A 27,744-nucleotide genomic window follows, 5' to 3' on the forward strand; every position below is an offset into this window, starting at 1 on the left:
GGAATGCGAAAGATCCAGAGAGGGGACCCCCAGCGCCTGAGAAAGTGCGGCCTCGAGACAGATACCCTTTGCCTCACCATCATCTAAGCCTTATGGTGAACTCGGCCCAGGCACCCTAGGACCCGGCTGTACTTGCTGGGCATGCGCACTCGGCAACAGGTGCCCCAGTTCCCTTAGGCACCGAGCCCGCTTCCGGGGCGGGTCCACGAGACCCGGAAGTAATTAGAGAGCTGGGCCGGGAAGTCGGGATTTGGATTGTTTGCCGTCGTTTCTCCGCGCTTACAGGTCCTGGCACTGCCAGCGCCGCCGCCGCCGCCGCCATGGGGAAGCGACAGCATCAGAAGGACAAGATGTAAGTTGAGCCTCAGCCGGAGCGGAGCCTCGCTCGGCCTCAGTGCCCGCCTGTCCCGCACTCCGCGCCGTCCTTCTTTCCTCTCTCAGAGCTGGTTCCCAGAGCGGCTCGTAAATGGCGCTTTGTCCCGGGAGCCTCTGCCCCTTCCTCAGGCGGGGAATTAACCCCCGTCCGCCCCACCCCCAGCGCCGAGGTCTCCCGGGCTCCCGGTTCTAACACGCCGTAGATGCCCTCTTCTGAGCTTGCCCTCCCACTGCCTTGGCGCTGGGCGAGCACGGGCCCCTCTGCACTCCCGAGCTGTGCTCCCGAATCAGCCCTTGCCTCTCCCGCACCTCCAGTCTCCCTGCATGCTGGTTCATCCGCCTACACTCATGTCCCGGAGTCTTGCAGTTTAAAACAAAACTAGTCGTGCCCCGTGCTCCCTTCAGCTGCCACTGTGATTTGTTGTTTTTTCTTTCTCACAAGACGTGAAAGACTTGCGTCTGCTTGCTGTGTTCTGATGTCTTCATGAAACTACTCCAGGCAGGCTTGACTCCCCAGCTCTACTCCTGTCAGGATCCTAGTAACTTCTCTGTTGCTAAATCTAGTGATCAGTTCACAGTTCTCATTTTGTTGGGCTTCTCAACAGCATGACACAGCTGACTACCTCATTCCTTCTGAACACCTTCTTTGGTATGTGGGACACCATAGGCTGTTGGTTTTACGTCTGCCTCAGTGGCGTCGCTATCCTCAGTCTCCTTTGCTGGATCGTCTTTCCTCTCCCAGACTTCATATATCCATGTCCTCCACGTTTTTTCTTCCCTTTATGTTCTTTGTGATCTCCTCTCTTGCAGTAGTCAGCTGCTTACTCAACATTTCCAGCTGGAGGTCTGATAGACATCTCAAATTTAATATGCTCCTCCTTCATCTCCCCTCTCTCAGTGGTCACACCGCCGTTGGGTTTCTTAGAAGTCTGGGAGTTAGCTTTGAGGCCTCTTTTCTGCGGCTCTCTCCTCCCCCTGTTCATCAGTAAATCCTTGTGGTTCTTCTAAGAGCCACTTCTCACTCATCCAGCAACCGTCCTGTAGGAGTTTATGCTCACTCGTCCTTGAACCTTCGTAGTTGCCTTCTGATTGGTTTTCTGTTGCCTCTCTTGCTTGTCCTTCTCTACACAGGGTCCAGGGAAATGCTTTGAGGACTTATGTTAGTCATGCCAGGGCCTTACTCAAAACCCTCCAGCAGCTTTCCATACTGTTTAAAGCCAATCCTTAGCCCTTACCCAGCTTGTGGGGCCCTGCGTGATCTGACCACCACCCTTCTTCATTTGCTCCTGGATGCCCCTGTGTGCTTTTCTTCAGCGACTTCACCCTTTTCTGAAAACACAACAGCTTTTCCTATGTCAGGGCTTTTATATGTGATAAGCCTGCTTGGTCCCTCTATCTGGAAAGTTCTTCCCTTGGATCTTCACATGACTAGCTCCTTTGCATCTTTAAGCCTTCTGTTAAATTCTGTTCATTTCCTTCAGAGGAAAGCAGGACTATTTGTATTTGCTTATTAGTTTGTGTATCACTGTGTTCTGTTGCATTAACCACTTTGTGTCTGACACGTAGCAGGTGTTTATAAGCATTTGTTGAATGAGTGAAACGATTCAGTCATCGGTTACTTCCAGAGACTGTCCTCTTTATAAAGGATGGTGGTAGTAAGATTCTCTTTCTCTTCTTCAGGTACATTACCTGTGCTGAATACACTCACTTCTATGGTGGCAAGAAACCAGGTAAGGCATGAAATCCTTCTGTTTCCCTTGGTGTGGATGTGTGTGTATGGAGGGGTTTGTAATTAAGTAATAATGGTCTTCACTACACAGTGAGACTGTAAAAGTTAACAATGAACAAGAACACAGAAAGTGTAGCAGACAGATGGGTTGAGAACACAGATAATTCACAAAAAAGAACACTGAACACATGAGAAAATTAATCTCGGTGAGGGTATATATATCTATATATCTATATATATTTTTGTGATAGCATGCCTGAGAGCAACTGCAGGTGGGGGGAGAGGCAGAGAGAGAGAGAGAGAGACTCAAGCAGTCTCCATGCTGAGCACAGAAGGACAAGGCCTTGATTTCATAACCCTGAGACCATGACCTGAGCCGAAATCAAGAGTTGGTTGCTTAGGGGCACCTGGGTGGCCTAGGGGGTTAAGGCTCTGCCTTTAGTTCAGGTCATGATCTCAGGGTCCTGGGTTTTAGCCCTGTATCACGGTCTCTGTTCAGTAGGGAACCGCTTCCCCTCTCTCTATGCCTACTTGTCTGCCTACTTTTGATCTCCCTCTCTGTCAAATAAATAAATAAAATCTGTTAAAAAAAAAAAAAAGAGTCAGATGCTTAACTGACTGTGCTACCTAGACACCCTGGTGGTGATAGTTTTTGACATAAATAAACATTCTTTTTTTCTGTTAATAAAGAATGATAATACCCAAGTTTATCAAGGCTGCATTAAAAAGAGCACATTCTCATTAATTGCTGATGGGGATAAAACCAGCACAGCCGTCTTGGAAAGCCAAGCCCCACAGCAATGTTGTGGGAGAAACCCAACCTCAGTGGCTTATTGCTCTAAGTTCGTTCTTGATATACTCCATGTGTTCTACCTATTGAAAGGTTTTGTTTGTTTTTAAGATTTTATTTATTTTTTTGGAAGAGGGAACACAAACAGGGGGAGTGGGAGAGGGAGATGCAGGCTTCCTGCCAAGCAGGAAGCCCGAAGCGGGGCTTAATCCCAGGACCCTGGGATCATGACCTGAGCCGAAGGGAGACACTTAACGACTGAGCCACCCAGGTGCCCCTATTGAAAGGTTTTTTAACCCATACTAGTGTTTGCACTAGATGATTAACATGAACTATTTCTTTTTTTTTTTTAAGTTTTTTTTTTTTTTTTTTGAAGATTTTATTTATTTATTTGAGAGAGAGACACTGAGAGAGAGCATGAGCTAGGAGAAGGTCAGAGGGAGAAGCAGACTCCCCATGGAGCCGGGAGCCTGATGCGGGACTTGATCCCGGGACTCCGGGATCATGACCTGAGCCAAAGGCAGTCGTCCAACCAACTGAGCCACCCAGGCGTCCCAGTGTGAACTATTTCTTAACATGGGATTGAGTTGGTGGTAGGAACACATATATGAAGTTATTTATAGAATAAGCTTTCTTTTATTTTCATCTTAAACAGATATCCCACAAGCCAATTTTCGTCGTTTACCTTTTGATCACTGCAGGTAAGAGTTTCGAGTGTTAATCTGTCCCTCCTACTTGTTTCCTGGTACTCGTTATTTGACAGTGAATCTGGTCCTTGGGGAGGCATATGTGGGTTCCGTCTGTATTCCACCACCTAGATCTTCCTTGAACTGAGAGAAGGTGACCTAAGAGTGATAAGAATTAATACTTACCTTTCTGCTCATTCTTGTCTGTATGTTTATGCATTGTTTCTTTTAGCTTCTTTCTTTCTAAGGTAAGTAGACTCTGTTGTTAAGCCTGTTTTACACTTGAGAGAGTCAGTATTTAAAAGTGGGAAGTCCCTCACCCTGGCACCACATCCAGAAAGTGATGCCCCTGAGGCTTGAACCCAGTGGTCTGACTCCGGGCCCATGTCTTTTGTGCTTTTTTTTTAGTCCAGGGTCTAAGTAGTAACAGTAGTAGTCATGATACTGTGAACCCCTTCCCCCTTCCCTGGGAACACAGGTTACTGTTGGGGATGGAGAGAGACCCAAATGTAGACACTCCCAGAGCTTCTTCCCGCCATGGTTGGTATGTGTATGAACAGAAGGTGGGTCTGCTGGAGAAGTGGGACTAGCATTAACGAACCCCAGGCATTGGGGGTTGGGGAGATGGGCCACTTGGGCCTCAGTTTCCCCAAGCTCAAGCTGTGATCATCCCTGGTCTGGACACATGCATTGTGGGTGTGGGTGTATGTGTGTGTCCCGTTGGTTTCTGATTCCGTAGGTCATGATGGGCCTTGAGAACTGACAGAGCTCTCCTAGTGCTCTCAGATAGACACCACAGGGCAGCGAGCATGTAGGAAGGGCCAAGGGTGCAGCCACTCGGTCCGCCCCAGGAAGATCCCATGTTGCATTGAGTGAGGGCTTTTCCCTGCTCCTGGCACTTGCTCAGGGAGGGCCATAAGTGAGACAGAGGCATCATTGGTTGGATTTCTCCCCACGGATATTTGTCATCAGCCTCCCAGGAATCTGGTCTCATTCAGAGTGTGCATGAATGGATTTTATGGAAATACTTTCATCCTTGGTTTCCAGTTCCTCCAAGAGGTCTCTAAACTGTGTTTCATCCACTTTTTAAGTACCTTGGGTTCTGGGTAAAAATGCGCCTTGAGAATATGCCCTTTGAGGCCCATTTTGGAGAAGATGCATGGAGCTTGCCATCTGGAACTTGCTTTGGTGTTGGACCCTGTTGTCATCAGCCCCCAGCAGCAGCAGGATCACCACTGGTTGAGGTGGTGAGGTTGTTCCTTGAGGGCTTTCTGGAGCAGCATCTGGGGAGGTGACCCTATCATTGCCAGGCTCTCCAGGTCCTGGGGACTGACCTGTGCTGATCCAACTTAGAGATGACCAATTTACAAACAAGCCAGGTCAGCCGGGGCTCTTGATGGCTGGCGATGGAAACCCCGTGCAAGAGAAAAGGGTATTGGCTCAAGGAAGTTCACCAGGTATAATCTCCCTTCATCTGTGGGTTCTGCTTTTTACTCTCTACGAGGTGGTAAATGGCTTGTGGCAGTCTGGGACTCTGCAGACCCATCTACCCCCATATCCGTGTATTAGAACTTACCCAGGGCTCCTAGGGCACTTGCCTGAGTCACATGCCTACCCCTTGGAAATGGGGGGGGATTGTGTGCATACTCTAAGCAGGAGTGGGCCCAGCACCCCCAGACCAGGATAGGCCCACCAGAGTCTCTTGGGATGAGAGAGGGCAGGTCTCAGTAGAAGAGTGTGGCCTGCCTGCTGTGTGAGGTTTTAGGGAGTGGATTCTAGTCCTGCCCCACCAAGGCTGCCTCCAGGAACTTGTTTTGGCCTCGAACATGTCAAATGACACAGCAGAGAGTGTGGGGAAAGAGAGGCTGCTGTTGCCCCAAGGTGCTCTCAGCACCTCTTGGGACCCTTGCCTTGTATTTATTGGTGTGTGCAGGGAGCTTCTGAGGGGCAGGGATGTGGGGTTCATCTCTGAACTGACACCCAGCCCTGGCTGGGCAGAGGATCCCTGGAATTGTTGGAGGGAAGAAGGAAGAAACAAAGGGAGAAGTCATGGGAGCCACTGTGTGACCTGGAGTGACTCTGCTCTTTTCTCAGTCTCTCTCTGCAGCCCTTCGCCTACCCAGTCTGCACCCCTGAGGGTGTCGTCTTCGACTTGCTGTGAGTTTTCCCTCGACTTTTGAGCTAACAAAGGGGGCGAGATTGTTGACACCCACTTGGGAAGGGGGTATGGAACCAGCTGGGGGTTTTGAGTCTTAGGCACTGCCAAGCCAGGCCACGCTGGGGTGTTGGCAGCCTCGGGAGTGTTGGGTGGCCTCTTGGGGACCCAGGAGACTTCCAGAGCTTCGGGGATGAGATCATAGTGTTGTTGTGACCCCTGAGCAGGCAGCCTTGCTGGCAGGCACTACTGTCCCTGTCTGGGGTAGCATTGACCTCTCCCCATCCGGGGGTGGGGGCACCTAGGGTTCTAATTGGCCTACCTATATTTAGGAATGTTAACGAACTTGAATACTTTTCGATTTATGAAAGTAGAGCCATAATTGAGGTACACTTTCCCCATACTGTGTTTTGAAGCATGGTGCTCAGTTTTATGTTCCAGCATAAACCAGCTTCTGTAAATTCTTCATGCTTCAGTCTCTATTTAGAAAATGTGGGGAAAAAAAAAAAAAAGAAAATGTGGAAAATACTTCGAAGTTAAAGGAAAAATTTGCCATAATAAAACTATCCGGGATAACTATGGTCAACATTTATACCCTTCTTTTTCTGTGAGTTTATTTGTGATACATGGTTGGGGGTAGTACTGTGAAGACAATTCTGAATCCATTTTTCACCCAGTTGTGTCATTCAGAATTCTCTGGAAGCCTGACTTTTGGTGCTGGCCCAGTATGTCACTGTGTGGACGTATCAACATTTACGTTTATCTTTTTTTGCTGCGTTGTGTTGTTTATCCATAACCACAATAAAAACGCTGGATATACGTTGAAACCCATGTATCCAGAAACACTCCTCACTTCCTTGGTCAAGGCAAGGGGCTAGCAGAAGTGATGCGGAGCAAAGCCCATTTGCACCGCTCACCTGGACGTGGCCCTCATGGATGGTGGGCTCATCACCGGGCTGCACCTGGCCACCTGGCTGACATTCTCTCTTCTCTTCCCTTCAGTAATATCGTCCCTTGGCTTAAGAAGTATGGGACCAACCCCAGCAACGGTGAGGTAGGTGGCCGGGCATGAGTTTTTAAATAATGCCGATTGAACGCTGTCCTCTCGTCTGCCCTTTGTTCTGTGGTTTTTGCGTACACATGAGAGCGGTAGAGGACTGTGCGTGGGGCACTATGAGTGGGACTCTCCTCCCCTCTCTTCCCCACACTGTTCCTTTCTGGAAATGTTCCTTACATGTACATGTGTGTGTACAGATGTCCATTTTCTTTCCTTGGGTCCTGATGCAGTCCCACGCGTGAACGCCACTGTACCTTGCTTCCTCGCCTGTTGGGGTTTTAGAGATCTGAACGTCAGTGTGTAGAGCTGTTCCATGTCCTGTCGTGGCTGCACACGTCTTCTTGTGGGGCTGTTGTGGCATGTTGGAAGTCACCTGCTGTTACAGCAAACAGCGACCACCCTTTGCCCATCTCTGGACACATATATGGGGGTCCTCCCAGGACTACTGGGTCACGGGGAGGGTGTGTTTTCTGTTTCGGCAGCTACTGGCAAACTGTCCTCCAGAGAAGTGGCAAATGCCTGTTTTCCCATACCCTCAATAACCACAAGGATCAAGTTTTTAGAAATTTTCTTTGCCTCAGGGTGAGAGCATTTAAAAAAACATTTTAAGATTTTACTTTTAAATAATCTCTACACCCAGTGTGGGCCTCTAACCTACAACCCTAAGATCAGAGTTGCATGCTCCACTGACTGAGCAAGCTAGGTGCCCCTTAATTTGTGTTTTTATCATGATTAAGGTTAATCAGCTCCTTCTCTGTCACGTACACAGGCCCAGTGTCAGGAATTCTGTGCCACTCGGGAAAAGAACCCCAGAGCCAAGTTCCAGCGTAGTCGCCTTTTCTGCCCCCCACTGTGGGCCTCCATCATAAATCTGTGGGGCTGCTGCCTTTCCCATACTCTGGTGGTTCCCTTACTTCTTGGGGCCCTCTTGTTCCTTACACTGCGGCACAGGCCCATTTCTTCAGTTCCGCAGCTGCAACAGGTAGGGCCTGGGAGCTATCAGCTGTGGGAAGTGGGGGCACTCCCCGGCAGGGAGCCGGGGATGCGGGGTGAGGGCCTTGGGGAAGGGTGTTGGAGCAGCACCGTTGAAGCTGAGACCCGGGGATGATGGCAGATGGTCAGAGGCCATGTTAGGCAGGGCTTGAAGGCCCTGGGGGGATTTTGGGTTTGTTCTGGGGGCGCTGGAAGCTGGACAGGGTTTCATGCAGAAGCATGTTGTGATCTGGCCTGTGTCTTTGTTTTATTTCAAAGAGTTTATTGATAGAGAGCACACAAGCAGGCAGAGTGGCAGACAGAGAGAGGAGCAGGCTTCCTGCCGAGCAGAAAGTCTGATTCAGGGCTCGATCCAAGGACCCTGAGATCATGACTTGAGCTGAAGGCAGACGCCTAACCAACTAAGTCACTTAGGCGCCCCTGGCCTGCGTTTCGAAGGCTCACTTTGGCTGTGGTGTAGGAAACAGGACTACAGGGAGGCAAGGTGGAAGGTGGGAAAGCAGCCAGGGGGCTGTGCCCTTGTCTGTGCAGGAGGTGCTGCGTGAACTTGGACCAGGATAGAGGCTGAGGAGGGGGCACAGAGAGACTGGACCCATGGTTGTTGTTACAGATGGACCTGTGGGCCTTGTAGGGCTGTCACATGGGGGTCTCTGTTTCTCCGGGGCTGGGGAGAGCCCAGGTGCAGTCCCATCTTGGGAGGACTGGGTCACTTAACGTCCTGTGCCAGAGGTGCCTGGGACGGGCAGGTGGAACTGGGCGATCCAGCCTGTGCTTGGTGTTCCAGGCCAGTGGGGCTTCAGCAGGAAGGTCTATCCCTTCGAAGCAGAACCCTGAGCGGCAGGAGGGATTTGGGTGCATGGAGTGGGTCAGGCAGTTGGGGTGGAGGTGGGATGAGGAGGGCCAGCAGGGAGGGTAGGGACTTCTGTGGGTCCTTGGAGGACAGTCGACACCAGAGGAAGGTGTTGGAGGCTGAGAGGTTTTTCACCTCATGAAATATGGCCTGTGTGAGGAGGAATAGCGGGCTGGGTGAGGCGGCCGGTTCTGGCACCATGGAGCGGAGAGCTGGCTGGAGCCAGGGGGTTGGAGCCCATCTGCTAAGATGAGGCCCTGCCCTGATGGGGAAGACAGCAAGCTGGCTGAGGCCTGGTCGGCTCTGTGATGGAGACCCTGGCAGCCATGCAGGGTGGAGGCCACCTTCAGGGAGGCCCAGGAGGACCTGGGTGCTGTGAGGCTTGAGGGGGAGGTTAGTGAGGGGGCGAGCAGTGTGAACAGTGTCCTGGTCGCTAGCTTAGGACAGGTGAAATGTCACTGGTTCATTACTTAGCTGAGGTCTTGTTACCTGATTCCTAGAGGCCCTTCTGTGCTGTCTGGGCTCCTCTGGCCCTTGTGACAGAGTGTAGGGTGCCCTTGGCCCCTCGGATCAGGTGGGTGGCTCACCAGTGGTCCTTCCCTGCCCTGGGAAGAAAGGGGTTAGACTGGGGGGGTCGTGCTTTGTGGCCCCAGCCACCCAGAGCCTGTGGGGTTTTTTCTCAGTTGGTTGAGGTGGTGCTTACACCCTGGTCTCCGGAAGAAGAACGCTCTCCTTCAGGTGTCTGCTGTGTTCTTCCTCACTTTTTGTCATTCAAAAGCGTGACTAGGCAGTGTTTTCCTGTGAGGTCTTCTGCTGGGAAGCCCCTGGGCTTCCAGGGGCTTCCTGTGGGGTCTGTGCTGCCTGCCTGTGCCCCGTGATTGGCTTGTGCTCGGGGTTCATTGCCTTCCCTGACAAGAGTGTTACGTCTGCAGCAGACGAGTCTGCAGGGTTCGTCCACGGCCAACGCTCCGTGCTCTGCGCTCCCAGTGGTGACTTTCTGCCTCCACCCTACCCCTGGACTGCCTCAGGTCTTCTTGTCCCTGCTCGTCACTATGGCCTTGGTCTCCTTCCCCATGGATATTGTCATTTGGTTGCATCTAGGGCACTTTTTTTTTCAGGCTTTTTGCTTCATGGGTGCTCTTTAGGGCCCCAAAACATGTAGCTGCTCTGGGCTCGGCCTCTGGCCAGGCCTAACATGGCAGCTAAACCAAGGGCAGTTCACCAGGAACTGGCTTGGCCCATGTCACTTCCTGGGGACCCAGGAGGAGCATGTTGTGTGCAGGATCCTGTACCCAGGCTGCCTGGGCCTGAAGCAGGAGGGCTGTCTGATGGGAGCAGCCTGGGAGCGAGTACCCTGTTGCTGAATGCTCACTGCACTGGTGGTGGGGCGGGGGCAGTTGAGGGGCCACCGCAGGAATGAAACCAGCTGTGGAGGAGTGGGTGAGGGCTGGCCACTGCAGGAGGGCGAGGACATGGGGGCCTGGCCCCGGGTGGCCTGCCCAGCATCTCCTCTGTGGCTTGGCTAGGTAGGGCTAGGCCAGGCCCACACCGGAATGGCCAGGCGCCACCAGGATGTGGGCTCTCAGTTAGGTGCTCCCGGGCATGCAGCTTTCCCTCCCCCTTCTGGGGGTCTCTCTGCAGTCCCCTTCTCTTGTTCCAATCCAAGCCCCCGACCTCGGGGCAGCCTTTTGGCTGCCTGGACCTTGTAAAGTTGCTGATAGAAGAGGTAAACTACAGATGGCGCAGGAACTTTGAAAACTGGAGGATCTCATCACAGTCACTTCGCACGTGGGGGTATTGATTCCTCCCCCCCTCAACAAACTAGTCCTACTGCAGAACAGCAGGAGCACGCTCGTGTACTCCACACCTAGGTGAAGAAGTAACATTTATTTATTTATTTTAAGATTTTTGTTTGTTTGTTTGACAGAGAGAGACATTGCGAGAGAGGGAACACAAGCAGGGAGAGCGGGAGAGGGAGAAGCAGGCTTCCCACCGGGCAGGGAGCCTAATGTGGGGCTCCATCCCAGGACCCTGGGATCATGACCTGAGCCAAAGTCAGACACTTAACCGACTGAGTCACCCAGTGCCCCCATAACATTCTTTTTTTTTTATTATTATTATTTTTTATTTTCTAAATTTCAGCATACCAGAATTCAGTTTATTATTATTATTTTTTAAGATCTTATTTATTTATTTGACAGAGAGTGAGAGATCACAAGTAGGTAGAGAGGTAGGCAGAGAGAGAAGGGGAAGGGGAAGCAGGCTCCCTACTGAGCAGAGAGCCCGATGTAGGGCTTGATCCCAGGACCCTGAGATCATGACCTGAGCTGAAAGCAGAGGTTTAACCCACAGAGCCACCCAGGTGCCCCCAGAATTCATTGTTTCTGTACCACACCCAGTGTTCCATGCAGTATGCCCTCCATAATACCCACCACCAGGCTCATCTAACCTCCCACGCCCCGCCCCTCCGAAACCCTCAGATTGTTTTTCAGAGTCCATAGTCTCTCATGGTAACATTCATTTTTAACTTCAGAAGTAGTCAGTACATCAGGGCTCATCATTAAAATGTGTCAGCATTTGAGAAGTATAAAACACATCTCCACTCTCGGCCTCTAGGCAGGGGTTGCCCTGTGAGCAGGTCAGTGTGCTGCTCGGAGACTGGGGTTTCCGTGGAGCAGCCCCTCTTACCCATGTGACTGCTGGGTCTCAGGGCCCTCCGGGCGGCCCCTGTGGCTCTCCTCTTGCCTGCTGCTGTGAGGGCTCTGCGTGCTCAGAGACCTTGCCCATCTCTCTGCCTCACCCATCCTCATAGGCCTCATGTGATGCATTTCTTCACATCACTTGCTCCTTATTAATTATTAATTTTTCTTCCAGAAACTGGATGGGAGGTCCCTGATCAGGCTGAACTTTGCAAAGAACAAGGAAGGTGAGAGATCCCTTTTACAGCCATTTTAAAGACTGTGCTCGGACCCCAGCGCCCCTGCCTCTCACCATGTTTTCTGCAGAATCCATCATTCCTCTCTGATCAAGCTGGACACTTAATTTTTCTTTTTCTTTTTCTAAAAGATTTTATTTATGCATTTGTGTCTGTGTGAGAGAGAGCGAGCGACCGCACAAGCAGGGAGAGGGAGAGGCAGAGGGAGAAGCAGGCTCCATGCCAAGCAAGGAGCCTGACATGGGGCTCTATCCCAGGACCCTGGGATCATCGCCTGACCCAAATGCAGCTGCTTAACAGACTGAACCACCCAGGCGCCCCTTAATTTTTCAAATATGTAGGGGCACCTTGGCTGACTCAGTGGAGCACGCAGCTCTTGATCTCGGGGATGTGAGTTCAGGCCCCACCTTGGCAGTAAAGATTACTGAAAATAATAGAATGGTTGAAGTGGCAAAGGTTATGTGTATTTTGCCCCAATTAAAAAAAAAAGATGTAACAATTTTTCCTTAAAGGTCCAGATGGTTTAAAGCTGGGGAGGGGAGAGGGGGTAAAATGTTGAGTTTTGGGCACTGCTTCCCACAAGGGCAGTGGGGCTGTGAGGGTTGCAGATGGCCTTTGTTTGGATAGTTGGGCCCTGTGGGCATGGACCCTGTTTAGCTGCGACCCTGGTCTGCTCATTGCTGAGGCAGGAGCTGCTCAGAGGCCCAGGGCAGGTGGGGGTGGGGGGTGTGTTGGGTTTGCTGGGGACTTCTTCGGCTGGGCTTCTCACCACTGGTTGTAAAGCCCTACGCCAGCCCAGGGATCCTGCTTTCCAGCTCTCCACACCCTCCGCTGTTCTTGTCAGATACCAGAGCTGAGGTGCTTCCCCGCGGGCTCCCACCTTGCTCTTGGCTCTTTGTGGGCCTGGCACAGTTCTTGCAGCCCATGCAGGTGCCATGGCTGAGGTTGTTGAGAGCGCTTAATGGGTGCGTGCATCCCGGGGAAGATGCTGGGGCCTGACATGCCCATCTTGCCCCAGAGCCTGGGCCACAGTAGGTGCTGGCTCACTGTAAATGAGGATAGGCCTCAACAAAGCTGGAGCACGGCGCTTTGTGGATGACCTGGGGACTCAGAGCTCCACGATGATAGATAAGCACTGCAGACCTCCTGCTCAGAGCTCTGAGCTCTGAGGAGCTCGGAGATCCGCTGACTCAGAGGCCCACTGTGTGCCTCATTCAGCACATATTTACTGAGTGCCTGCCACGTGCAGAGAGCAAAACAGGCCACATCCCTCCTGGAGTAAAAGGAGCTTACATTACGATGAGGGAGGAAACTGGACAATGGTTCACCATAGTGTGTCAGATGCTGCTTCTGCCAACAACCAAAGATAGGGAGCGGGGAGGTGAGGGAGTCACAGCGAGACACACTGACGGGGTTTGTGTGGAAATCCGATGAGACAGGAGGTGTGAGGGGATGTGGGGATAAGCATTCCAGGCAGAGGGCACAGCCGGTGCAAAGGCCCTGAGGAGGCCTATATTGCTGGGACAGTGTAGGGGTAGAAGCAGGGGTCCAGAGTAGGGACGGTGCAGAGCAGTCATGCAGGACACGGCACCCACAGGACTCCCAGCTGCCAGCCAGAGAGGAGAGATAAGATCTGACCATCTGACCATTCACCTGGTTTTATTGTTTAAACATTTTCGACCAGCCAGCACCTTTTTTTTTTACTTTTTTTTTTTTTAAAGTAGGCTCAAGGGGCTCCTGGGTGGCTCTGTGGGTTGTCTCTGCCTTCAGCTCAGGTCGTGATCTCAGGGTCCTGGGATTGAGCCCCACATCGGGCTCTACTCAGCAGGGAGCCTGCCCCCACCTCCCGCATGCCTCTCTGCCTGCTCGTGATCTCTCTTTGCCAAATAAATAAATAAAATCCTTAAAAAAAAAAATGTAGGCTCCATACCCAGCATGGAGCTCAGTGCAGGGCTGGAACTCATAGCACTAAGATCAAGACCTGAGCTGAGATCAAGAGTTGGATGCTTGGAGCACCTGGGTGGCTCAGTTGGTTAAGAATCTGCCTTTGGTTCAGGTCATGATCTCAGGGTCCTGGGATCAAGTCTCGCATTGGGCTCCCTGCCCTGCAGAGAGCCTGCTTTTCTCTCTCCCTGTGCCTGCCACTCTGCCTGCTTATGCTCTCTCTCTGTCAAATAAATGAATAAAATCTTTAAAAACAAAACAAAACAAAAAAAGAGTTGGATGTCTAACTGACTGAGCCACCTAGGTGCCCCTTTTGCTTCGTTGTTGTTTTTAAAGATGTATTTGAGAGCGAGTGCGAGCACAGGCATGTACATGTGTATGAGGAGGGGGAGGGCAGAAGGAGAGGAGGAGAGAGAATCCTCAAGCAGACTCCACGCTGAGCACGGAGCCTGCTGTGGTGCTCAATTCAAGGACCCTGGTACCATGACCTGAGTCGAAGTCAAGAGTTGAACGCTTAACCAACTGAGCCACCCAGGCCCCCTTTTGGCTTTGTTTTTATTTTATTTATTTATTTATTTATTTTTTAAAAATATGTATTTATTTGAGAGAGAAAGAGAAAGAGAGTGAGCCTGAGAGGGAGAAGGTCAGAGGAAGAAGCAGACCCTTTGCTGAGCAGGGATCCTGATACTGGACTCGATTCCGGGACTCCAGGATCATGACCTGAGCTGAAGGCAGTCACTCAACCAACTGAGCCACCTGGGCGCCTCTTTGGCTTTGCTTTTAATTGGAAACTCCAGACAAATGAAAGTAGAATTAGTACGGTGATCCCTGCTCCGTAGCCATCACCCAGTTCAGTTCCTGTCCACTCAGAGCTGTGTGGTTTTATCTGTGCTCCCGTGTGACACCTGCTTAGGTAATTTTGAAGCAAATACCAGATACCATGTCATTTCATGCTTAAGTGCTTCAGTGTGTATGTCTAAATGATAAGGACTTAAAAAGCCATCATAGTACCATCATCACACCTAACCACTTAATAGGAATTCTTTAGTATCAGATATCCAGCCTGTGGTCAAAATTCTGGAATACTTTCATAATCTTTTTCTTCTAGTTTTCAAATCAAGATTTTTTAGAAGCCCACACAAATCTGTGTGCTTGCTTTGTCCTGAGTCTCAATCTGTAAATATCCTCCCCCCTTTTTCCGCAGTGTATTTGTTGGGACTTACTTGAACGGGCTTCCTGGCTGCTTGGTGCAGAGCTGGCAAGGCAGGGGCAGGGAGGGCAGTGGGAGTTTGTTGCAATAACGCAGGCAAGGGTACAGGGGGTTAGGGAATGTGGCAAGGTATGAGGTGGAGGAGGAGGAGACCAGGGTAGTGGCTGCTAGCAGCAGGCTGATGGCATAGACGCCTTCAAGGAAGGCCGTGCGGGGCTTGGGTTTTGTAGGACGATTAGGAGTTTCCCACTGGGATTGAAGCCGGGGACTTGAGCAGCTTACTGTCTGTGGGTCTCTGTTCTGGGCCTGCTGACACAGGGTTCTGTGTCCTCCCTTGCTCTGACCCTGGCCCTTTCTTCGACTGGTTTTTTATGTGCCTTCTTTCTAGGAAAGTACCACTGCCCAGTGCTGTTTACCGTGTTCACCAACAACACCCACATTGTAGCTGTCAGAACCACCGGCAATGTCTACACCTACGAGGTGGGTTCTTGGGAACCGTGTCGCCTGTAGGCTCTTTAGGGGTGTGTCTCAGGGCAACCCTGGGCTGGTGCTGAGGTTGCCCTGGGCACCATGGGCACAGCCTGTCTCTGTGGAGCCTGCATTCTGAGAGCCACTGGTGCAGTCAAGAAGAGGTTTGCCCTTCCGGTGGCCCTTGCGGCTCAGCTGGCTCCACCCTCTGTGGTGGGGGGGTACACGGTTGTGCCATCCTTTCCCTCCCCCCTGGAATGGCACTGGCACCTGGGTGAGCTCCTGGCTCCCAGGGCCAGGGTTGGGGCAGGCACCCTAACAGCGGGCTCCCTCCTGGCTGCAGGCAGTGGAACAGTTAAATATCAAGGCCAAGAACTTCCGAGACCTGCTGACGGACGAGCCCTTCTCTCGGCAGGACATCATCACCCTTCAGGTGGGCATCCCCTTGCCACTGCTCTTCTGAGGGTGGGCCCCGATGCCCTCTGCCAACCCCACCTCCCTGCACAGGCTCTGGGCATGCCTGGTTGTGGTTTCCCAGCTGCCCCGCACTGCCCCCAGCTCCAGCACCCCTGCTCTCTATCCGCCTGGGCCTTTGCGCGGCCGCTTCTGTCTGGCTCTCACATCTCTCCTTCCAATCCCTGTCCTTGCTAGGCCCGGGTATCTTATCTCTGCCCCCAAAGCCATCTGCATATCCAGGTGGGAGAGGACGGGCTGGTATGTGTTCTACTCCAGTGTTGAGCAGAGGACGTGCCTCTAGGTGTCAGCCCTGAGTGGGCTCCTGAAAGACCTGGACTTAGAAACTCTGGGGGTGGCCTCGTGGGCCATTCCCATCCTTGACTTACCCCATCCTCATCAGAGGTCCATGCATGCTCCCTCCCACGGGGTGGGCCCGAGGTGCTGCGGGCTCTGTGTCTGGCAGCTGGGCTGAAGGGAGTGGTGAGGGTGTGTGTGTGGGAGGCCTAAGTTGGCTGCCTCATGTCTGCCCTCACCCCCTAGATGAACGTCCATCCATGCTCATTGGCCGTATGCCGGGGAGAACGGGACACAGTGTGCCAGTGTGTGTCCACCCCCCCGCCCACCCCTGCTCTTGGCCCTGTTCTGGCAGAGCCCGCTCCTGACCGCAGGTGCCCTCCATTCCCTGCTTGACACCCCAGATCTCCATGGTGCCCCTCCCTCTCTCTTTCCGGGCCTATGCCCCTGGGGCCGCCCGGCTGTCCTTTGTAGCCCGGCTCACTCTGCTGCACATGTTCTTTTTGCTGCAGGACCCCACCAATTTGGACAAATTCAACGTCTCTGATTTCTTTCATGTGAAGAATAACATGAAGATGACAGATCCTGGTAAGTATAAGCACAGCGCTTTGGCGCTGAAATAGGTCCATGCCTTCTGGGTAAAGCCCTCACCTTGCTGGGGGTGGGAGCATCCAGGAATCTTGCTTGAGTCCAGACTGGCCTATGCTCCCTTCTGTGCCGACCTTGGTACGACCGCACTCACCCACACCCGCCCACGGGGGGCATGATGTGGGGAGTCCCAGCTGGGGCCCATATGCTTGGTGCCCACAGCCACATATGGTGGAGGCCTGGGCCCCACCTCCTCCCCACTCAGGACTCTGCCGCAGGCCCCCTGAGTGCATGTCCTCTCCCAAGTCCTCCCCTTGCTCCTTAGAAATTGTCTCTGTTCCCACTGCTGGGACAGGTCATGAGTGCAGGCTGCTGGGTCCCTCTGGCATGGAGGCAGGTCCTGGGAGGGTAAGGGGTGACTGTGGCCAGGGCGTGGCTAGGGACAGAGTCCAGAGTAGACCACAGTGGAAACCGCCTGAGGGTGGGCTATCTTGCCACCCTTACGAGCTGTTGTTCGCGCTCTTCCCCGTCCCCCTCCCCTGTGTCGTGGCCCCCAGGAGTCACTGTGTAGGGGCTCGGCTTACTTGCCTGCATCCTGTTCCGGGCTTCTGCTGTTGCAGCTGGCTCTGGCCTCTTGTCCCTGTCGTGCCTGTCTGGGGACATCACTGGGGGATCGTCTGAGCAGGGTCACTGTGCTGTTTTGTAGATGAAGAAAAGGCCAAACAGGACCCATCTTATTATTTGAAAAATACGAACGCCGAGACCCGTGAGACGCTGCAGGAGCTCTACAAGGAGTTCAAAGGGGACGAGGTCCTGGCGGCCACCATGAAGGTCCCCGAGAAGAAGAAAGTGGACAAGCTGAATGCTGTGAGTAGGCAGAGGGCTACATAGCTGCCAGCGCAGCCGGCCTGCCCATCTCAGCTCCTCAGAGAGGTCCTGGGGGAAGGGGCTCGTGGGGGCCCTGGGATACCTTTGGAAGGTGGTGGCTGGGACCCCTCAGAGCCCAGCTGCCCCTTGGGGGCCCAGAGGCGGCCTGCACTGAGGCTGGGCCTCAGGAGGCTGGAGGTGGCTGGTGCATATGCTGGGGGCCCACGGGGTTTGTGTCTCACGCTGGCCCAAGCTCAGCAGCCTGGAGCGGATAGGCTGGGTGGACCTCTGCCTGATTACCATGTGGCGCTGCAGCCTCAGGACATGCCCCTGGGATGCAGTCACTGCCCTGCAGAGCAGATCACTTGTTGCCCAGAGGAAGCCCAGGGAGAGACTGCAGGGGTGTTTCAGGGGACCGTGGTGCTGAGGGGAGGGGACAGCTGGTGCCCACCGCCTGGGCCTCTGCCTGGGTGTCACGTTTGCTTTTCATGAGACCCACTTTTGGCTCCAAGGCCCCCAGTTGGCAGTGATGGTGACAGGATTTGTGCCCTGGCCTGTCAGGCCCCAAAGCTGCTTGTTCCCTTGTTCAGGCAGGGCTCCAGGGGAGGGAGGGCTCTGAGGCTCCCTCAGAGCATTATCCTGGAAAACTCACAAGAGAGAAGGAAATTTGTTGTTCACAATCCCATCCCTCTAAAACAGCAGTGCTTAGCATTTTGGTGTACTTCTTTCTGACGGGGAGAAATGCCTTTTTTTTCCCTCTTCTCTGTCTCTGATAAAAATATTTTTAACGTATTGGGGCTTATTTTTCCCTGATTGAAAAAGTAGTGTGTTTACTCTAGGAAATTGAAACCTTTGAAAAGAAACTAGTGTCCCTCATACTGTGAACCCCAGCAGTGACTGGTTCCTAGTTCTGTCCAGGGTTTCAGTTACCATGAGAGCCTTGGCCACCTGGGTCTCAGCCTCCTGGCCAGTCAGGGCCCTCTGTCGCACATGCCCCTGGTCAGTCCCCTCACTCCCTGAGCCCTTAGAGAAAGAGCCAGGCCCCCCAGAAGTCCCTGCTGGGCTCTGTGGGAGGCCGCCAGGGACAGCTTCTTGGAGGAAGGGCACTGAGGGGGCCCCGAGAGGTGGGATCCTGGCCTTCCAGCTTCCTGGGACACTGCTCATGGGCCACCTCGTTTTCTCTGCAGGCACACTATTCCACCGGGAAGGTCAGCGCCTCCTTTACCTCCACTGCCATGGTTCCGGAGACCACGCACGAAGCAGGTAGCTGCCCTTGCATGTCCGTCCCCAGCAGGCTGCCTCACAGCGGCCAAGGGCGGGCATCCTGCCCCTGCACCCTGCGACATGCCATTGTGCCTGGCCTTCATGGGTGCTTAGGCAGCTCTGGTGTGGTTAGGCTCCAGTGTGGTTAGGCAGCCATAGGCCTTTTCTGAAAGTGTGTGTGTGCGTCTGGCGGGGGCAGAGGCTGCAGTGGGGGCCCAGCCGGGGCGTAGGCCCAGCCTTCCACCTACCGGGGCTGTCCTGTCTTGGGCTCCAGCCTACATCCCACCTTGGCACTGGCTCCATACCTCTTCCTCTCGTGTTTTCGGCCTACTGGCCCCCACTGTCCCCTACCTATCCAATGACATCCCATTCCAGGCTTTTCCAGGCTCTCCCACCTTAACTGCTGAGCCCCGCCGTGTCCCCTGGCCCCTAGACCCACCCTGTCCTGTGGCTGGGGCACCGTGAGCCCGTGCTTGGCCAGGGCCCATCCTTGGGCTCCCCCCAGACCTGGTATGGGTAGGGGTTCTTGCCCCAGCCAGAGGGCAGCACAGACCCAGGCCTCGGTTTGCAGCTGCCATTGATGAGGACGTGCTGCGCTACCAGTTTGTGAAGAAGAAGGGCTACGTGCGCCTGCACACCAACAAGGGTGACCTCAATCTGGAGCTGCACTGCGACATGGTATGTGTGGCCGTCCCCGCCAGGGTCCGCATGCCTGCCCAGCTTTTCAGTCCGTAGTCACACCTGTATGCGCTTGTGGGAGAACGAATGTTCTACCTGCCCCCTAGAAGGCCCAGTGCCCACACTCCCCTCCCCAGAAGGGACCCTGGGAGCCACGCATGGTGCTTCCTGGGCCTGTGTTCTGGATGGGGCATGTATGCCCATCCCACAGAAGGGGTCAGGCTCCATGCATGCACACCCCCCCTGCCCCCCCACTTGCTCAGGTGTCTCTTGGTGGCCCTCGCTCAGGGTCATGGCAGGTGCATGTGTCCTGTCATTCAGCCTCACGGTGCTGCTTTACCGGGTCTGGCCTGGGCAGCTGACCAGCCCCCCTGCCTGATCCGGGCCCTGGGTGGTGCTTGTGATCCTCCCACGGTCTGCTCCTTGCCTCACGGAGGCATCTGGGCTATTGTGTAGACGCCGAAGACCTGTGAAAACTTTATCAAGCTCTGCAAGAAGCAGTACTACGATGGCACCATCTTCCACAGGTCCATCCGGAACTTCGTGGTGAGTGACAGGGATCCGCGCTGGCCGCAGACCTGTGCCCCCGTGGGGGCCATAGGGCTCCTGGCCGGGGCGAGGGCTGCGGGGACTGCTGAGAGTCGTATCTGTGAGCCCCTTCTCCCCGGGTGGGGAGCGTGCAGACTGACCCCTGTGAGTCCCCAGCCCGGCTGTGCTGGGCTCATGCAGAGAGCTGGCCCAGGAGGGCTGTGTCCTCACCAGGCACTCAGTCACCCTCAGGCCTGCCAGGCAGGTGGGGAGCGAGTGGAGGGCCGGCGGGGACTTCGGGCTCCCTGGCAGAGTTTGCTGACTGGCCTTGCTTCCTCTCATAGATCCAGGGGGGTGACCCCACCGGCACGGGCACAGGTAGGCACCGGTGCGCGGGCTTCCTCAGCAGCTCTGGCTGCTCTGTAGGCCTTGCGGTGGCGGGGGTGGGGGGGAGGTAGTTGGGTGGGGGTTGTGCTGCCAAGAGAGTTCCAGATGTGGAATCTGATAGGACAGCCACTAGCCTGAGGGGCAACCTTAGGCGCATCCCTTGTTTTTTTTTTTGAGATGGTTGCACAGCCTGGATGGGCTGGAGAGGCCATGCGGTGCCTTCTGGCTGCTCTGGAGCCCCCTCTGGGTCCATCGGCTCCAAGGGCCCAGGCAGTATCCTTACCCGGTGTGGTGTGAGTGGGCATGACCTGTGGCTCTCACCCTTTCCTCCTTGTCCTAGGGGTCCAGCCCCATGCAGGGCTCTGAGGGGCCTGGAGGCTAGAGGTGGGGTCCGTGGGGAGATGGTGATGAGGTGTCCCTCAGAGCAGGGCTGCCCCCTGGAGTACTCAGCGGGGCCCCTCGGGACTCAGCGCATATCTGTGGAACTGGGCTGCATCCACTGATCACATTTGGCCTGGATCCAGGCATTGCTGCTGCTAGCCTTGCCCCTTCCTCCCACAGGCGGGGAGTCATACTGGGGAAAACCCTTCAAAGACGAGTTCCGGCCCAACCTCTCGCACACGGGTCGGGGCATCCTCAGTATGGCCAACTCAGGGCCCAACGCCAACAAGTCTCAGTTGTGAGTCAGTGGGCACCTGTGGGTGGGTCCTCCCTCTCAGCTTTACCCTCCAGGGTGTGCTCCACCCAAATCCTGCCCAGAAAGTGGGCAGCGCCCTGGGGGAGAGGACCCCCATCCCCCCAACCCCACCTCCGTGTGTGTGCATGCATCCACGAAGGAATAAGCCTGGGTGGTTGCTCAGAGGCCCAAGGGAGGCTGTGGGAGGCGGCAGATGCTGGCTCCGGCCGCAGAGAGGGGGTGGCCCAGGACACGGAGTGCTGGAAGTCCAGGCCTGGGTGGCCCTGTGTCCTGATGGAAAGGCAGGAGGTGAGGGCCCCACAGGAGTGAGTGTGGGGAGGGGAGCGGCCAGACCCAGCCTGGAAGGGGCAGGAGTGGAGGCAAGACAGTTTTCTAGAGGAGCCTCACGCCATGGAGTGGGCAGGACAGAGGAGATCCGTCTGTGCAACATGGGGCCCGGTGACCGGTGATGGTGGCATCGGCAGGGGGGTGGGGTGGGGGGGTGTTCTGCACATTTGATGGGATTCCCCTGCAGCACCATCCCGTTGGGTGGAATGGGGGTGCCCAGCCAACCAGAGTTTCTCTTGATCTGTCTGTCCTTCGCTCTCTGGGAGCTGTAGTTCACCTGACTTCCATGATTTCTGATTTTTTTTTTTTTTTAAAGATTTTATTTATTTATTTGTCAGAGAGAGAGGGAGAGAGAGCGAGCACAGGCAGACAGAGAGGCAGGCAGAGGCAGAGGGAGAAGCAGGCTCCCTGCCGAGCAAGGAACCCGATGTGGGACTTGATCCCAGGACGCCGAGATCATGACCTGAGCCGAAGGCAGCTGCTTAACCAACTGAGCCACCCCAGGCGTCCCTGATTTCTGATTTTTAAAATTTCTTTGGTTTCTGCTTGTTCTTTGTCAACTCTTTCCTCTTTGCTCACTTTTTTTGAGGAGGTTTGTATTTTTCTTCAGAGCTTTTTAGATTAGGCATCTGTTTTCCAGATACTTTTTCCAGGTATTCCCAGTTGGAAGAATCGTCCGTAGTATTTTAAAATATACAGTATATATTCTGAGCCACCCAGGTGCCCCTTATTTGGTATTTTAAAATCAAAATTCTTTTCCAGTTCAGTTGCTCATATAAAGTCTATTTTCGGGGGCACCTGGGTGGCTCAGTAGGTTAAGAATCTGTGATCAGCACAGGTCATGGTCCAGGGTCCTGGGATCGAGTTCTCTGTCAGGCTGGCCTACTCAGTGGGGAGCCTGCTTCTCCCTCTTCCTGCCTCTCCCTTGCTTGTGTGCCCTAACACTCTGTCTCAAACAGATACAATCTTTTTTTTTAAAAGTTGATTTTATATCTAACTACTTTATTCAAATAGTTTTTAAGAGTGTCCTGGGTTTGGGGCACGTGGGTGGCTCAGTCAGTTAAGTGCCTGCCTTTGCCTCAGGTCATGATCCTAGGGTCCTGGGATCAAATCCTACATAGGGCTCCCTGCTCATCAGGGAACCTGCTTCTCCTGCCTGTTTCTGCCCCTGCTTGTGGGCACTCGCTCATTCTCTCTCTGACAAATAAAATCTTAAAAAAAAAAAAAAAGTGTCTTGGGTTTCCTAGATATTCAGCATTTATCAGCTCAAGGTATTGTTGCTCTTCCAGCATTAACACTAGTTCCCTCACGGTCGGCCCTGTAAGGAGAGCACGTGGGCGTCCCGCTCACAGGTTCCGTGCTGTTTTGCCATCTGATCAAATTTGTTGCCGGCCCGACTCTTTGGGAGAGGCTGTGTTTCCAGTGGCTTTTCTCTTAGCATCTGTTACTACGATCAGACCGTTTTCTTTTCCTTCTGGAATCTGTGGACGGTAGCGTTGGGTTGACCAGCCTGGCTTGTCACTGTTTTGTCCTGGAAGGCAGCTGGGCTGGTCGGGCCTGAGGCCCAGTGTGAACCGCCTGGGGTGGGTTTAGCTCACTTCCGGTCTGCTTGGTGAGGTAACATGCCAGGGACAGCTTTTGCGGATCTTTCACACTGACTCCTCAGTTCGGGTTATGCTTTGAGGGCCATCTGGGTCGCTGCTGCTGTGCCAGAATGGAACTGGTCCGTCTCTAGATTTCCAGACTTCTGCGGCATCTCCCTTCCTGTCCGTCACTGTGTCCGCATTCCTGCTCTCCTTAATGGTTTACGGAAGGCTTTCCTGCTTTTATTTTATGCGATTTCCTTCTGTTTCCATCTTCACTGGCTTCCTCCAGTTTCTCTCCTCTCCCAGGCTCCCATCTTGCTCGCCACCACTACAGACGTCCGAGGCTGTGCATGCCTACCGCTCGTGTTTCCTTCGCTGTCTTCTTAGGTCATAGAACGAATTGTAGACTTGACTTCCTTTCTGGTATATCTTTGTTTGCCCTGTCATTGCTTTTCTTTCCTCCTTTTTCCTTCAGGACTATTTCATTCCCTTTTAAGCTTCCTGACCTGTCTTAGCAACGCATGGCCAAGAGACCCACTTGATGGTCAGAGCTCAGGTCTGCACAGTTGTGGGTGTTGACGTCTGTGGAGACTTGCCTGCTGGCCGCGTCTGGTCAGGCCTGGTCGGCTCTGAAGGGGTGTTGACTCCGGCGGAATGGGCTTCGGCTTCTGTCCCTTGCTTGACTGTGTGTGCCGTGGGCTGTCGGGGATGTGGGTAACATGGTGTCCCAGGAGGGCTCTCCGGCCCAAACCGGTTGCTCCTCCAGAGACCCTGCCCCAGAAGGCTTCTCTCCCATCTCTTCTTGGGCCTCTTCTTCCATGCTTTTACCTGGAGCGTTCCAGATTCTTGAGGTTTTAGGGGTGTCTTTTTAATGGCACACACCTAGATTTGGGGTTATTTTAATTCAAACTGACAGTCGTAGGTGTGTACTTAACTTTCCAGTCAGTATCTGTATTTTCTATTATCTTAATTTGTACTTCCTGGTTACCCCCCCTTTTTTTAAAAGATTTTATTTATTTGACAGAGACAGAGACAGTGAGAGAGGGAACACAAGTGGGGGCAGAGAGAGAGGGAGAAGCAGGCTTCCCGCTGAGCAGGGAGCCCGATGTGGGGCTTGATCCCATGACCTTGGGATCATGACCTGAGCCAAAGGCAGATGCTTAATTGACTGAGTGAGCCACCCAGGCATGCGTGGTTTCCCCTTTTTAAAAATACTTTTCATTTCTTCCTTTTCTCTTTCACCTGATTTGGAAGTTATGTGTCACTTTTGGCTTTAAGTAGATTTATTTAAAGTTCTGCACTTACCACTTAATCTCTCTCCCTCCCTCGCAGACAAACCCTGCCTGTGCCATCCCCCCAGCCCAGCCAGCTCACATGTTCGTATAGTTGGATATTTAAATTTCACTCATTTTTACACCAAATTAGATCTGAAAATTTACTAGGTCAGCATTTATGGGTGTTTACCCACATTCCTCAGGGTCTCTTCCTTTCTTGCCCGTCTCCTCTCTTCCAGTTCAGAGTCCCTGCATCTTTACGTGCTGTCACAGTGGGTTGGTCTCTGGTGTCCAGTCTCCCTTCCCCCCACCTCAGACCCCTCCCAGCAGCCTCTGCCTGCAGGCTCTGGCAGTGTCTGTCCACCAGAAGTTGGCTGCAGCCTGATCTGGTGGCAGAGCCTCCCTTGGCCTTGCCCAGACCTATTCCTGGGGAACCGGGGTTCCGGTCCCCTCAGTGGCCTTGCCTGACGGCCTGCCCCAACCAGGCATATGTGTGGGGTCCACGCATACAAGTGAAGCACCAGCTTCCCAGAGCTGCTTTTGGAGGACAGGGATGCCTAGTGGGTGCCCAGAAGCCTTGGGGGCCAAGCAGGCTGGGTGGGGAAGCTCACAGGCGCTTCCTAATTTCCCCTCCTCCTCGCCCAGCTTTATCACCTTTCGATCCTGTGCGTACCTGGACAAGAAGCACACCATCTTTGGGCGGTAAGAGGTTGGGGGTGCTGGTGTGGGAGGGCTCCTTTCTCAGTGGGACCCTCTCACTGCCTTTCTCCATGCCCGGCTCAGTGCTCATTTGGTCTCACAACCACCGTCACTGCTGAGGTCACAGCCATGCAGAAGTGGGGACTTGGGCCTTTTCTGTTAGCCAGGGGATGGCTGGCTCTTTGGACCTCCTGGCTGAGGGGAGGGCCACTCCGGCCCCTTCTGGCCAGCTGCCCTGTCCAGACTTGCCCCCCACTTGGTTCCCGTCCCCAGGCCACGCCCCCATCCATGTGGCCCTTCTCAGGCCCATCTTCTGCCCCTCTTGCCATGCTTTTGGGGGTTATCCTTCCCTGGGGCACATTCAGAGGTACCCCTGTTCCTTGGCTACAGGGTTGTTGGGGGCTTTGACACGCTGACAGCCATGGAGAACGTGGAGAGTGACCCCAAAACTGACCGCCCTAAGGTACATGCCAAGGGAGACTGGGGGAACTGCTGCCCAGGATGGGCACGGGGCAGGCGGGTTTGGAGGGGCCTGCCGCCTCCCACCGCCTACTCACTTGCCTCCCTCTGCTGCTAGGAGGAGATCCGCATCGACTCCACCACCGTGTTTGTGGACCCCTACGAGGAGGCCGATGCTCAGGTGAGGAGGCCACCCCCGGGCCGGCGGGAGGCTGCAGGAACCCCACCCAGCCTGTGGGGCTCCGAGCCAGCTGTTGCCCTGCTCCGTCCCAGATTGCTGAGGAACGGAAGAAGACACAGCTCGAGGAGGCAGCCCCAGAAAGCGCTATAAAAACTCAACAGCCCAAGGCGGGGAGCCAAGGCCCCCAGACGTACCGCCAGGGGGTGGGCAAGTACATCAACCCAGCAGCCACGTGAGTGCAGTGAGGGTGCTCGTCCCATTTGCGGGGCTTCCCAGCGCCCATGGTTCGAGCCCACCTGTGGCGAGAGAACCGGACAATGGCGGGGAGGAGGTGCCTTGGGGGCCACTGTGTAGGCTGGAGCTCAAGGACTCGGGGTCGGGGGGGATATGTGACTGCGCGACCTCACACTGAGCAGGCGCTGTGGGTGTGCATGGGCTCCCAGCGCGGGGGACTCGTCTACACCCAGCAACTCAAGCACTTCCCCTCTTCCCAGGAAACGGGCAGCAGAGGAAGAGCCTTCAACCAGCACAGCTGTCCCTGCAGCCAAGAAAAAGCCCAGCCGAGGCTTTGGGGACTTCAGCTCCTGGTAGCAGCAGGTCTGCCCCTCTGGAGCCCTAGAGGGACTCAGGGCTGGGGACCTGTATCCACACCACGGAGTTCTCTGCCTTTCTGACTACAGCTCACTAAAGCTCTTGCTTGTTGCAGGAGTCCCCTTTCTTGGCCCTCGGAGTCCACAGGCCTTCCCCGCCTTCACTTGGTACAGTGGCCCGACCCTCTTCCCAGGCCGGGGCCAAGCCCAAATGATATCTCAGACCACCTGCAAGATGGGCCTGGGTGGGGGGAAGAAGGCAGAGGCCTCTGCCTTCCTCCCCAGCCCCATTTTTGTCATCTCCCTTGGGTACTGTATGCTCAGCGTTAGCACCTGGGACCTCGTTAGAAAAACAGGCTTGCAGAGCCTGACCTCCTCGCCTGAGGCCGTGGGGAGGACAGCTCCTGGGTGCTGCCACAGACTAGAGAGCTCCTGTTGCCTGTGGCTTGAGGACCCTTGACCAGAGCCTTGACCCGAGTTCCTAAAAGCTCTCCTGCTGCCTTTTGCCTGGACTAGCTGAGGCCTGCCCCCCACCCTTGCCGCCCCCAAAAGGACTCTGGACAGTCATAGCCATGTTCCCCCGTGGGCCTGCTCTGGCCCCCTGCCTCAGGATGGGAAGAAGAGCCCATGGGAGCAGCTGCCCCCGCCCTTAGGGCCTGACTTTGGGCTCAAACATTTGACTCCTCACTCAAGCACTATGGCTTTCAGACCAGCCTCACCATTGTTTCTGGATTTAAAAATCCCTTCTTTTTATTTTTCTATAAATGTCAAAAAATCCTTAACATTTGCTTGTCTGCCCTTTGTTTTCTGTTTCTTCTGTAGCCTGTCCCCATGTGGCTTCCCTGCTCCTGACCTTGACAACACTATCTTAGCTTTCCCAGAGTGCCTCTGCAGAAGCGTGGGACAGCTATACACCTCCTCACACCCACTCCTGAGGCCTGTCGTCCTCATGTTGGCACGGGCCACGACCCCCTCCAGCTTGTCACCCTGCAAACCTCACTTAACGCTCTGTCCTTGGTTGTTCTTTCCCTCACCCAAACCTCAGATCCATCAGTGTCAATAGCAGCTTCCCAATGTACCTGGGCGCCCCCCCCTTTTTTTAAAGATTTTATTTGTTTGACAGAGATCACAAGTAGGCAGAGCAGCAGAGGGGGGATGCAGGCTCCCTGCTAAGCAGAGAGCCCAATGTGGGGCTCGATCCCAGGACCCTGATACCATGACCTGAGCCGAAGGCAGAGGCTTAACCCACTGAGCCACCCAGGTGCCCCAGGGCTCCCCTCTTTCCACCTCTGATACTGAACCCCAGACCCAAGCCTGCTCTCTAGCCTGCCTCTGTTCAAGCCTCTTGCACACATCCTCCAGGTGCCATCTGGGCCCCCTTCCCAGAGCTTGTCTGGCCATTATCCTCGTTTCACACCAGTCACTGGCTGTCCTGTATGTGAACAAAGTCTGTGCTCCCCACGCACCCTGTCCCTCCGCAGTCCTCTGCCTGTGACTGTAGCCAGGGACCGGGGTTCTAGAGAGCACCTGCTCAGCCCTCTGCACCTGGGGCCAGGCCCTTGTCACCCTTCTCCCTGACCTCCCTACCATCCCTCCCAGCTATACCAAAACATTAGGGAGTTGGTGTTTGTGCCCAGAATGCCTCCAGGAACCTGGTCCACCCAGGAGAAGGCTGCAT

General features: G+C 54.2%; 1 protein-coding gene across 1 annotated transcript; it reads left to right on the forward strand.

The window, feature by feature from the left end:
* The first annotated feature begins 213 nt into the window (after positions 1-213).
* Positions 214-26,848, forward strand: PPIL2 (peptidylprolyl isomerase like 2). The gene is made up of 20 exons (XM_044243779.1): positions 214-352; positions 2,056-2,105; positions 3,550-3,595; positions 5,675-5,737; positions 6,738-6,789; positions 11,510-11,561; positions 15,113-15,204; positions 15,536-15,625; positions 16,455-16,530; positions 17,237-17,397; positions 18,585-18,660; positions 19,232-19,338; positions 19,795-19,884; positions 20,211-20,244; positions 20,815-20,932; positions 24,783-24,839; positions 25,227-25,299; positions 25,414-25,476; positions 25,569-25,708; positions 25,971-26,848. Exons 1-20 carry the CDS (start codon positions 321-323, stop codon positions 26,065-26,067), a joined length of 1,569 nt encoding a protein of 522 aa, XP_044099714.1. The 5' UTR covers positions 214-320; the 3' UTR covers positions 26,068-26,848.
* Positions 26,849-27,744: the final 896 nt, after the last annotated feature.

This window comes from Neovison vison, chromosome 3, assembly GCF_020171115.1.
Source record: "Neovison vison isolate M4711 chromosome 3, ASM_NN_V1, whole genome shotgun sequence".
Classification (NCBI taxonomy): Eukaryota; Metazoa; Chordata; class Mammalia; order Carnivora; family Mustelidae; genus Neogale; species Neogale vison.